At 52.1% G+C, this 12,573-nt stretch overlaps 1 protein-coding gene across 1 annotated transcript; it reads right to left on the bottom strand.

Annotated features, from left to right (window-relative positions):
• Window positions 1-1,398: 1,398 nt before the first annotated feature.
• Window positions 1,399-3,620, bottom strand: GPR87 (G protein-coupled receptor 87). The gene is made up of 2 exons (XM_071437067.1): window positions 3,587-3,620; window positions 1,399-2,420 (listed from the first exon to the last, which is right to left on the bottom strand). The coding sequence occupies exons 1-2, from the start codon at window positions 3,618-3,620 to the stop codon at window positions 1,399-1,401; spliced, it is 1,056 nt and encodes a 351-aa protein (XP_071293168.1).
• Between the last annotated feature and the right edge of the window lie 8,953 nt (window positions 3,621-12,573).

The following is a 12,573-nucleotide window of genomic DNA, read 5'->3' as shown; positions in this document are numbered from 1 at the left end:
AAGCACTCAGCCTTGATTTGCTTTAACCATATAAGACCTGAGAGGACAGTCTTTGGTTAGGAATGTCAGTTCTGTGTGCAGATCTTCCAGTCCTATATACTATCACTCAATTTCATCTGGTGCTTGTCAGAATTTAAGCCATGCAACCCAGTCCCCAAACTGGCTCTCTTAATATGGTTTTGTATGTGCATGGACTGCTTAGGGTGCAAGATGGCAGATTTGGTCCCAGAACTTGTCTCCTGTGTGTGAACAGTTTTCTATGAAGCTGATTGGGAAACAGGGTTTATCTGTGGTATTTTAGCTATTTTAAGTATTTTTATTTAAAGTAGGATAAGTAGCCAAAGTATTCTGACTTCCTTTCCAGAAATGTTCTCTCCTGATCATGTAAGTGGTTTCATAATACTTGCATTAATCCAAATATTATCATACTTACATTTAAACTTCTTAATTATTCATAAACCAAAATCTAAACCTAAACCAATAGTGTTAAAAAAAAATAGAAGAAAGAAACTGCTCTTTCAGTGGAAAGCTTTGTGAAAGATGTTCTCATGCAGAACTTAATCAGAACTTAATTTTGGGTGGTGCATTTTGGGGATTTTCTTGATTTTTTTTTTTTTTTTTTTTTTTTTTTTTGCGTGTATCAGAAGGGAAGTGGTTCTGAGTGTCAGCGCTGGCCGATGGACTGTTGCCATCTCCTGCCGGTGCAGCTGCACTGCAGCCGGGGCTGGCTGCGAGCACCGGCTGCTCAGGGCTCTGCACGCTCCTGCCAGCTCCAGCCTGCCTTTGCCAGCTCGGTCGGTTTTTGTCCCAGCAGTTTTTGCTCTAAACAAACCTGAGTTAATCCCCAGTGAGTCCAGGACAGACAGACTGACCCACGTGGACATCGCAGGGTGCAGAGGGCTCAGGGCAGGCACCGGGTGAGGGACAGGGAGCCCTGGGGCTGGTGGCACAGAGCTGTGTGGCACCAGAGCCCTGCCCTGGGTACACCGAGGATCCCACGGGGCCGTGCCACCTCCTGCCCTCCCTTCCCCTGCTGCCTTCTGCCAGACCCGAGGAAGCTGATTCCTCCCAGTGCATCTGCTCAAGGCCAGAGAGTCCATCCCGGCTGCAGCCTCCTGGCCCAGGGCTGCTTTCTGAGCCAAGACAGCCTCCTGATGGCCCCCAAACCAGCCAACCCCAACCAGCCAACCTGCCCAGCTACCAGAACACCCCCAGCCCCACGGAGTGAGCCTGATCCCTGCAGGGATGGAATTTGAGGTGGATGGTGGTGAGCTGGCACAGAAAAGCTGAACGTGTCTGCACATCCCTTAATGAGCTTCTGTGGTCAGACACTTAGAGACATTTTATTTACATGATGTACAAGCACCCTCGCAGGTCAGCACAGTCTCTGGGGTGCCTTCAGACATCGGTGTACTCGTGGTAGATGCGCACCTCTGACCTCCTGACGCTCTGCAGGGACCTGATGCTCTCACTCCTGGTTCTCATGTTGGATTTCCTGAACAGCCTTCGAGAGAATGATCGACACATGAAAAAATAAATGATAGGATCCAGACAGACGTTGCATGCGGACAGGAACAGGGTCATTTCCTTACAATAATACAAGATTCTATGTGCAGAGTCATCTAAAATTTTGTCCAGATGACTAAAAGTGAAGGGTATTCGGCACAAATGGTAGGGCAAAAAGCAGGTGAAAAACACAGCCACGACAACCCTTATACTCTGGTTGTGCTTCCTCTTCCGGCTGGAGGAGCTGATGAACTGTTTGCTGGATTTGTAGATGTACCTGGAGATGGCAATGTAGCAGCCTATCAGCACTATCAGCACCACCACGAACATGCAGGTGTTGATGTAGATGACGGCCGAGTGCCACTTGACTCCCAGGGGAGACTTCAGCTTCAGGCAGTCGTCCACGTTCCGCCTGGTGGGGTAGCCGTTGGTGAGGATCAGGTTTGGCAGCGCCAGGAACGCCATCACCACCCAGACGCAGGCTGACAGCACCTTGGTGAAGGTGATGCTGTACATCCTGGAGTCCCCAAAGGGCTTCACCACCTTCAGGTAGCGGTCGATGCTGATGAGGCCCAGGAAGACGATGGTGGTGTACATGTTGGCGTAGAACAGCACGGTGCTGTAGCGGCACAGGAAGGAGTTGAAGTGCCACGGCCCCAGCCGCGAGTCCTGGATGATCTTGAACGGGAACGTCAGCGTCATGAGCAGGTCTGCCACCACAATGTTCTTGAGATAAAAGATGAAGCTGGTCTTGTTCCTGATGTGGAAGAAGATCCAGACGGCCAGGCCGTTGAGCAGGAGGCTGGCCAGGAAGATGAGGAGGTAGAGCACGGGCAGCACGATGGTGGTGAACTCGTCCCGCGCCGCCGAGCTGCCGTTGGGCCAGCTGCTGTTCTCGGGGCTGGGGCGGCTGTCTGTGGGAGAGGGAGACCATGGTAAGGCTTCATGGTGCTTTATGGCTGGGGCCAAGTGAGGGAAACAACAGGTAAAGCTTCACGGTGCTTTATGGCTGGGCCAAGTGAGGGAAACAACAGGTAAAGCTTCATGGTGCTTTACGGCTGGGGCCAGGTGAGGGGAACAACAGGTAAAGCTTCACGGTGCTTTATGGCTGGGCCAAGTGAGGGAAACAATGGCAAAGCTTCATGGTGCTTTACAGGTGGGGCCAAGTGAGGGAAACAATAGTAAAGCTTCACGGTACTTTATGGCTGGGGCCAGGTGAGGGGAACAACAGGCAAAGCTTCATGGTGCTTTATAGATGGGCTAAGTGAGGGAAACAACAGGTAAAGCTTCACGGTGCTTTATGGGTGGGCCAAGTGAGGGGAACAATGACAAAGCTTCATGGTGCTTTATGAGTGGGGCCAGGCAAGGGAGACAACAGGTAAAGCTTCATGGTGCTTTATGGGTGGGGCCAGGTGAGGGTGAGGGGAACAACAGGCAAAGCTTCATGGTGTTTTACGGTTGGGGCCAGGTGAGGGGAACAATGGTAAAGCTTCATGGTGCTTTATGGGTGGGCCAAGTGAGGGAAACAACAGGTAAAGCTTCATGGTGCTTTACAGGTGGGGCCAGGTGAGGGGAACAACAGGTAAAGCTTCATGGTGCTTTACAGACTTGGCCACTTTGGAACTGCCCTCTCTGGGCAGTCTGAGGCTGCTGGGTAAACCATAAATCGGAGCTGCGGGTTGTCAGCTCTTGGCTTTCTTGACAGAGTGTGACTTGTGAGCTGAGATGTTTGTCATGGGACAGGGCTCTGGAGAGACTCCGCAGGCCTATCAAAACGTGAATTTAAACTTGGTTTACTTAAATGTACTTAAAAGTCACAGTCTTTGGGGGATTTTAAGATTTCATATGTAAATGTTTGTGAAAAACTTATAAACTGTGCCATAAAATGTCAGTATGTTTTGTTTCATGTTGTTTATGCTCTGACCTTGTCTGGTGAGGCAAAGCAGGCTGGCTGTGGGGCAGGCTGGGCAGTGCTCACACAGCCCGTGCTGCAATGACCGATTTCTTTCAAATGTTGGTAGGAACTGACAGTAATAAAATAAGCACTTATCAATCTCTTGTATTTCCAGTGTTATTTTACCTGGCAGTTTTCCATAGGACAAATTGTACCCCATCCTTTGCACTGCTGTAGGTTTCCAGCTGAAATGCTCCTCAGGAGTCCCACTGACAGCCGTGGATCCCGGATGCAGCAGGGCCTGTGCCAGGATGATGTTCTGGGGAAAAAAATCCAAATTAAAACCAAAGGAAAATAGAAGAGCCCACCTTCTTCTCCCTGCATGGAGGGGAGCCCTGTGAAAGGAGCTGCCTCTGGAGTTCCCTGTGAGGGGCTGGCTGAGGTTCTGGTGTCAGGGCTTCATTGCACTCTTCTTGCTCATTTCAGTGATGGGTGACCGTGAGTAGATATTGTTTTTTTTAAATCATCACTCACTTCTTGAAGTGAAAAAGTTTTATCAGTAATGATGAGATATGTGTGTATAACTTCATGGTGTATTCCCCAAATTGGGGTGGAAATGAAAAGTTCCTGTTCCTTTTTCATAGAAACTGGCACACAAGGAACACTGAAACCTGCAGAAACTCAGTAATGCCATATGGCATCACAATGTTTGATACTGTTAAAAGGGATTTTGCCAATACCAGTTTGCAATGCTGTGCTCCAAATTGCTCTTTCCTCAATCAGTAACTTTTCAAATGCAGTAACTTTTCTGGGATTTGTTTTTTGCTTACAAGTTTTGATAGGAAAACTGGCAAAATGGTTCAAATCTCACCAATTTCACAAGACCTGACTGCTCTCATGGGAATGAAGAGAGGGTGGGATTCCTGCAGCCCTTTTGCAGATCAGAACCTGTTTTAGGTGCCATCCCCATGTAGGAACTGTATTGTGTGGCACTAGATGGCACCAAAGCAAGTAATGGTGGGTGAAAGCATCAGTAAAAAACTTTAATTTTTGGGTATTTCAACCTTTTTATCAGTCTGGCTTCTTGGCTGGCACTGTTTGCTCTGACAGTAACAAGACTGTCAAAGGTGTTGCAGGTATTTTGTTTTCTGTGTCTGAGCAGCAGTAGTCCATCATTGCTGTAGTTGTAGTAGTGCATCCATTGCTGTTGTTGAGAATTTGCAGCTCTCTTTTCTGCCCAGGAGGCAGAGATCAAAAGAGTATGTGATTTTATGAAAAGATGCATATCTAACTCCTCATGTAAATCAGGTGCTTATTTCCCTGCTTTTCTGAGTTTCTTTTAAGTCTGCATAATTCCTGGCCCCTGGAAAACTCCCTGTTCTCAGGCTCTGCAGGCAGGTGCTCCATGAAACCCTCAGTGCAGAGAAGTCAGGGAGGTGCTGGATGTGCTGCCTGGGATTGGAGCGGAGCAGGAAGGGCTGCTGTGTGCCCTGCTGCACCCCTGGGACTGCTGCAGCATGGCTGGGGCTGGGGCTGGGGCTGGCCCTGTGTGCCCTGGGCTGCACGCAGCCGCTGTTGCATCCCCATTCCTGTCCTGGCCCTGCTGAGCCCTGCCCAGGGAAGGTGTCACCACCCTCGGATTGCCCAGGGATATCCAGGCCTCTGGAACCCATCCTGGGAGCTGTGTGCTGGGGTGCAGACCAAGCCTCTCTGTGTCTTCTTCTTCCTGATGGAATTGACATTAAAATGTGATCCAAAATTATCTCAACAAAGGGTGGTTGGAAAAAGAAAGCAGCAAATTCTTCCCAGTGTAATCTGTGCCAGCTGAGCTCTGGGCCCTGTGCCCTGCCAGCACACCTGAGCTCAGCATTGCTCTGGTGGCTGCAGGGTGGAGCAGAGAGGCTGCACCTGTGACTGCCTGCCCTCCTCACACACCAAAGGCTCTCCTGCAGCTCAGAGCTTTACAGGCTTCACCAAACAGGGCTGGGCAGAGCTGTGGAGCAGGGCTGGTGGGATGGTTCTGCAGCATGGAGCTGGCTGTGTGATGGAAGGTGGGATGCACAGCCATGGTCCTGCTCAGAGTCAGCAGTCCAAAGGTGTTCCCAGAGTCTCCTACCAAAGTCTGTCAGGCTGAGGGGTGCTGTGGTGGGCAGAGCACTGAGAGCAGTGTGGCTTCATTATTTACATACTGGAGTGGGTGATCAAGTGTAGAGCTGGGGTACCTGTACTCTGTAGCTTCATTCTTTCCAACAAAGCCTGCTATATCGCAGATGCCAGGAGCAGGATCACATTTATTATATGGAGAATTCACTCTTTTTCATCTGTTTCATTGCAACAGGATATGAAGATTGTGTTCTCTTTGAAGAGTATTTTAGGGTATTTTGTAGATGCTCACTGACTGTGTACTCTAGTTGTGGATTTTTTACTTGTCTGAATCCAGTATTTTCATGCTCAGCAAGGCTGCCTTTCCTCTCCTTGTCCAGTTTTCTGGACACTTTCCTCACCAATTTTATCCTAAGGAGCTGTCTCAGTCTGCTATACAAATATTTTCTGCTTGGAAGGCTTTGAAGATGCACTAGAAGCTGCTGCTTTATCCGGGTAGCTTTGTAAAGCAGAATAGGTTTTACTTCTTGTAGCTTCTGTACTTTGTCCGTGGTTGATGAGATAATCTCTTGCTGCTGATGTGGACAGACTGGTTTATGTGCATGACTGATGTAACCTCAGAGAAGAAATGAAATAATAGGCTGCATGGCAGCCTTCAGTGTCAGGTGGATGGGGAATGACTGCAGAGTTTTTCTAGTGACTAAGGCTTTAGGTTACCTTCCTGTTTAAAGAAATTGTACATCCTCAAATCTAATATTTTTTCATCTTATTTAAAACTTTTTAGAGTCAGAAAACTCTCTTTGTGACCTAGACCAGCTGTTCTAGGTCATGGGGCTGCAGAGTCTTGAGCAATGTTTTTTATTGGAGCCCATAACTTGTAGATGTCTGCCTCCTTGCCTCTGCTGCACTCATCACCAAAAGGGTGGGTAAATGGCAGGCTTGATGCAGCAATAGACATGTGAGGCAGATATTAAACCTGCTCTAGGCTGGCTGCAATGCTCTTCTTTCCTTTGCCCATCAGAACCAAATCACAGAGTTGTTTGTAAAGATGCAGGGGGAAGGCACTGGTCAGGGTAAGAGCAAGTGTGCATGAAGCTGCTGCAGGCAGGCCTGAGCCTGTGCCACTGCTCTCTGTGTCACCCACAGCTGTCCCGTGTCCCCTGAGCCTGCTCCTTGCTCCCTGAGCAAGCCTCCATGCTCTGGTTGGCCCTGCCTGCATCTCTTTCTTTGTCTGAGTGTTGTCTCCTGCTCACTGCAAGCCCAGCCCCAGTAGCCATGGCACGGCCACCTTTCCCTTCCTTGGAGGCTTCTCTCAGAAATGGTCCAGCTCCCTTTTGCTGGAGGAAGATGTTAATGTGCTGGTAATGCACGGTGGAATAACCTGAAATTCCTGTTTGAGTCGCTGCCTGCCTCGGTGAGTTGCCCTCCTTGCTGTCTTGGGCCGTGCACACTCGGATGGTTCTGATGTTTTGTAGCCAGAACCTCCTGATGCTGGCCCTGCAGGAGAGGGGTGGGAGCTCCTGGGGCCCCCGTGCCCTGAGCACCCCTGGTACCGAGCATGGCGTGTCAGACCCAGCACGGGGTCCTGGGAGAGGGTGAGAGCACAGGGCTCCCCCGTGTGCCCCCCGTCCTGGCACTGAGGCCACCGTGGGCTGGCTCCAAGTGCCAGCAACCCAGCCCTGCTCAACCAGCCAGGAAGGACTGGGTTATCACTGTCCCAGCTGTGGCTCGTGCTGCCCCTCTCCTTAGTCCTAGCCAGAAATAGGAACCTGCATCTGCTCAGAAAGCTGCTCCAGCATCTGGCACAGCACCCCCTCTGTGTTTCAGGTTCCTCCTCGGGCTTCCCCTCGTGTCCAGCCCAGTTCTCCTCCCACACGTCTCAGAGCAGCATCCTGCCTGGGGAAGCTGCTGTGCAGCTGGCTTCCCTCTGCCTTCGGCTGCTGCCTCTGGGATCCTGGCTCTGCCCTGTCCATCTGTCCTCAGGACAGACAGAAAGGGCAGTGGTCAGGGTGCAGCCCTGCCCGGGCCCTGAGCTGGCTTCCAGCTGGGGATGCCCACGGGGGCAGCCCTCCCTGGCTCTGTGCTGGGACCAGTGTCCCCATCCCTGCCATGCCCAGTGTCCCCTGTGCCCTGCAGAGCCCCCGCACAGCCCCGAGTGACAGTGAGGGTCAGTGCTCCCCTGGGACTGCCACGGGTGGCCCCGGGGCTGGCTGTGCCCAGGCTGGCTGTGTCACCTCTGGGGGTCATGGCAAGGTACAGCTGCACAGCTCCTGAAGACTGCATGGAGCTGAGAGCTCTGCCCACAGAACACGCACCACCTGGGCAGCGGGTGAGCAGCTGCTCTCGGTGCAGGAGAAGCTGGGTTGCAATTGCTGGCTCCTTTTTGGAGGGGATAAAAAAAAAGAGCTCAACACAGTGGCTGGTAAAGCTGGGATAATGAATGTTTTCTCAGTAAGGCAGGCTCTAATTAGCAAGGAGGAAAGGAACTCTGGAATGCTTCCTTTGCTCCTTTCTAGAAGATGCTGCTGTTGGTTGTGGCTGCAGTGGGAGCAGCCTGGGCCCTGCACAGGGGCTTTCCCCGGCCCCCACCCAGGACTCACCATGTGAGGTGCAGCCCCCGTGCACAACCACGGGCAGGGCAGGGGCCCAGAGCTGCGGTGCAGGTGAGCAGGGGCGCCCTTGGCACTGCTGCAGAGCACGGTGCCACGCTGGCAGTGCCCTGTCCCCGTGTCCCCGTGTCCCTGTCACCAGTGACACAGCTGCCGTGGGGGAGCCGTGGCTGCCACGCTCTGCAGCCCGCCAGCAAGGGCCACGGCTGGGGTGCCAGTCCTGAGTCAGGAGTTTTTACTGAAAAGATCAGCTTTTAGGTTTGGTTATTTGTACTGTGCAGTGAAAAACATTAAGTAAAAATTTCAAAATGACACTTTAAAAAGAATAAAGGTGTCTGGGGCACAAACACAGAAATGCAGCTGTGTAATTGGTGGCATTGCACCTTCATCTGTTGTACCTGTGTCTGTTGTGCCTCTATCACAGCCCTCAGGGCCACTGTGAGAAAATAACTTGGAAAACAAAAATAATTATTGGTATGCGTACATAGCCAGTGCCATTTAAGTCTTTCAGTAACTCCAGTCTAACTTTCAGGTATTTTTCTTTGTGCTGAAGCAAATTCTACTGATTTTTTTGCATGCAATCCTAATTCACATCACAGAAGCACCAAGAAATCCTTGTGTGCCTGTTTCTCTGTGCTCCAGTCCATCCTGCTGCCACACTGTGCCGTTTGCTACTCACAGCAGCACCACTGCCTGAAAGAGGAAGGAAAAGGACACGGGGATTTCAGGGAGAAGTCCAGCCTGGTGCAAGCAAGGCCGTTTTTTCTTGCACAGCCCGGAGAGTCCTGCTGGCCCTGGGCAGGGCATCAGGCACAGCTGTGAGAGCTGCTGCTCCTCCTGGCACCCAGCTCCGGGCTCCTTCCACAGTGGCGGCGCCTGCTGCTGCAGGGAGGGTGGCACAGGCTGGTCCCAGTGCAGTCTGTGCTGCTCAGCATCAGCTGTCCCTTTGGATGCCACTGACACTGTCTTGAGGAAGAGCCAGAAGCAGTGGTTGCTGCAGTACCTTGTGTGAGGTTCATTGTTGGTCAGAAGTGGAAACACAGTTCTGATAATTGGCAGTGCAATGTTTGAGTTCATTGAAGATGTTGTGGTATTTTTTTCTGTTGGAAGGGATTAATGTTGAAATGTAGGAATGGATGTTGCCTCTTTCCTCTGGAGTTCTCCTGGCAGCCCTGGGGTTGGTGTCTGCTGCAGCCTGGGCTGCTGTGGAGCTGAGAGCTGTGCAGAGGCTCTGGAGCTCAGGCTGTGTGTCAGGTGTGTTTCCACCAGCCCCACGCTGTTGATAAGACTGCACAGTTCAGGTTCAGTGCTGTAGCTGGGGCACTGGGGGCTTGCCTGGCTTCTGCTGCTCACTGGATCAAAGAGAAGGTTCTTGGACTTTGCTTGGAGCCTGGCTTCTGCTGGTGCTCACTGGATAGAAGAGGAGGCTCCCCTTGAGTTTTGCTTTGGGAAGGCAAGCAGGGGACTGCTCACCAGGTGAGGAGAAGGACCATTCCCAGTGCCTGGCTCCTTTCCTGAGCACTCCAGGGCTCTGTGCCGGGGGTGGGAAGGAGCCTGTGGCCTCTGAAGTGCTGCTGTGGTGCGGGGCAGTCTGGACGATGGAGCCTCGCTGCCCTGTCCCGGCGGGCCTTGCTGCCCCTGGGTGTCCCCAGGCCGTGCGGGGCCCCGGGCGTGCCCGGTGTGGCGCTCTGGAGCCTGTGCCGGGATGGGCTCCGCGCTCCCTCCCTGCCCCGGGGCTGGGACACGGGGCTGAGCTGGGAGAGCCCCGAGCAGCCCGAGGCCCGGAGCCGGAGGGCTGCGGCTGCTGAAATGCGCCGGTTTCCCCTCCCAGCCCAGCGCAAACCCGCGGGGGATGCCCGCGCCCCCTCCGGGCGCTCTCCCCATGCCCTGCCCGGTCCCTCTGTCGGGGCTGTCCCCGGGGCTGCCGTCCCTCCTCCCCACGGGATGGGGAGGCCGGAGAGGCTCTCCCGGAGCCTCGGGGCTGCTGGCCCACCCAAAGGAGAGCAGGGGAAGCTTCTCCCAACCCGAAAAGTGCCGGTGGCTTCCGTGCCCAGGGCCAGTGCCTGCGAGTGAATCAGCGACATCAGCCAAAGGCTCCCTGGCTTTCCTGGTTTCCCTTTCTAAAGAGGGTTGCAGAATTCTTTAAAAAGATGGAAAGAAGCGTGAAGTGCTGCCAGTTTCCAGATGGAGCACGCAGGAGTGGCTGCAGGCCCCAGAGTGCACAAACAAGTGATTTTTAACAAACTCTTGAATCGTGCTGCTGCTTCCAGTGCTCCATAACCAAGAACAACCTTCCCAATATGAGATCACCCTAAAAGACAGAGGTTTTTGCAAGCACCTCAGATATTTCCCAAGCTGTAAGACTCATCAGATCTCGTCTGCTCATTCAGAGCTATGTGGTTTTTCCAGTGAACCTGACAAGTTTTAACATGACTTGAATGAAGTACGAAGGAAGAAAACATTTATTCTCTTCATATAGTGAAGAGAGCTCGAGTTTGCTTTCTTGTACTGAAAGAGGTGAAAGGGAATATAGTACAAACCCTTTTAAAGCAAATTCAGGTACTGTAGTTACTGAATCTTACTTTATATGAGTTAAGTTCTGTCAAGAAGCGAGTTACTGAAACAATGGACCCACCTGCACTTTGAGTCATATCTGAGAAGGAAGGATTAGTAGAAACTGAACTTTTTTGCCACCAAGAATACCATGTATGAGTGAACAAAAGGTTGGTAAAGGCATGCTATTATGAGAACTTTTCATGCTTTGAATTGATCCAACATTCAGTTTATGGTTCCAACTCTGTCTTTCAGCAACTATATCTGAATTCCTGTTTTTCCAGCCGAGGGTGAGAAAGTGCTAGCAGATTCACTGAACAACTTATCGAATGCTTTTCGGATGATCAGAGCTCACTTACCTGTCAGCATCGTCGCCTTCCGCTCTCGGAGCTGCATCCCCAGAGTGCCTCAGACTCCTGCAGAACGCATCCCGGAGCTACAATGGGCAGGAGGGTAATTCCTGGGAGAGGGCAGCCCAACCAACCATGGCTGCCAGGAGGATTTTTGGGCTTCCGATGGCTTTTTTTTTTGGTGATACCTGATCAGAGAGTCAAAATTCCCTTGGCCAGGAGCAACTGGAGCAACTGGCTCTCTCATTCCTGGGAATGACTCACATGCCAGGGTAGGTGAGCGCTCCGCTCACTTCCTGGCTCCGGCGCAGCCCGGGACGCAGACAGTGATTCACCTGGGAGGTGGGAGCGTGCTGGGGAAGGCTGCAGAGCCTGCAGGCTGCTCCCGCTGCCCTGCCTCTGCCTCCCGGGGCATGCCGTGCCTCTGGATTCAATGTCAGCCTGAAAATCTGGCGCTGGACAGGTGAAAATATCTACTAATCAAGCTTATCTTGTCAATTATTAATTTGATTATATTTTTATTGCCTTTAGTGTTGTGCTTTGAACAGATCCTTCCTTCTAAATAACGTGCAGGATGAAAGTGGAGCTCCAGGTCTGTCACTGCAGCTAAAATGCCCTGTCTGTTTCCTGCCATGGTGCTCCTTGGGCCTGACTGAGCCCACTGCCTCTCACAGCCCTGCCCTCAGTGGTCCTGCCTGTACATATGTTTACAATCAGGCTATTTAGTGCCTCTAGAGCACTGAAATAATCATGGGGTAAAATTGGGACATATTATACTGGGACTGTTCTATTGGGACAAAGTTCTGCTTCGTGTCAGTGGAGGACGAAGTGGGTAATTTTCCATATCTGCTGCCTTCTTTAAAAGAAAGCAAATTCCCATCTCTCTCATTAAAAATTCGGGAGAAAAGAAAGAATAATCCCCAGCACTCTGAGAGCAGTGGCTGCCAAGGCCATTTTCTGTCTGTTCTGCCTGGACTTTTCCATAGACATGTTCAATCTTTTTCTCAAATACCTGAGGGGCTGAGCCCCTATGACCCCTCTGCACAGGAGCCTGTGAGGGGCTGAGCCAGAGCAGGACCCACCTGCTGCCCCCGCAGAGCTGAGCAGCTTCTGCTGGGGCCCCTGTGCTGAATCCCACATTGCTGCTTTTGGGCAGACTCCAGAATTTCCTCTTGCCCCCCGGGACCTGTCCCTCGGATCAGGCACAGTCCCTGATCACACAGACTGCTGGCACAGCTCGCCTTTGAAGCCCAGCTTTTGCAAGGCAAAGCAGACCCATGCAGATGAGGCTGCAGGAGCACGGGCTCACTCTGCTGTGTTTTCAGCTCTGTTATTGCAGGCTGCCAAGCTCATCCCAGGAGCTGCACACCCTGCCAGCAGGGATGGTCCTGCTGCAGGCACACGGCACCCCTGAGCATGGAGGAGCCTTTCCCTGCAGCGAGGGAGAGGAGACCTGATGAAGCCTTTGCCTCGCTCGTGCCTGGGCAGGACAGTGTGCGCTCCCCTTTGCCTTCCTGCAGCTGTCCCTTGTGCTCTGGGCTTTGGCAACTGCCTGCTG

Source organism: Agelaius tricolor, unplaced genomic scaffold (assembly GCF_023055355.1).
Source record: "Agelaius tricolor isolate 1412-34295 unplaced genomic scaffold, bAgeTri1.0.p SCAF_12, whole genome shotgun sequence".
Classification (NCBI taxonomy): Eukaryota; Metazoa; Chordata; class Aves; order Passeriformes; family Icteridae; genus Agelaius; species Agelaius tricolor.
The sequence above is the reverse complement of the archived record's forward strand: the minus strand, read 5'-3'. Positions and strand labels throughout refer to the sequence as shown.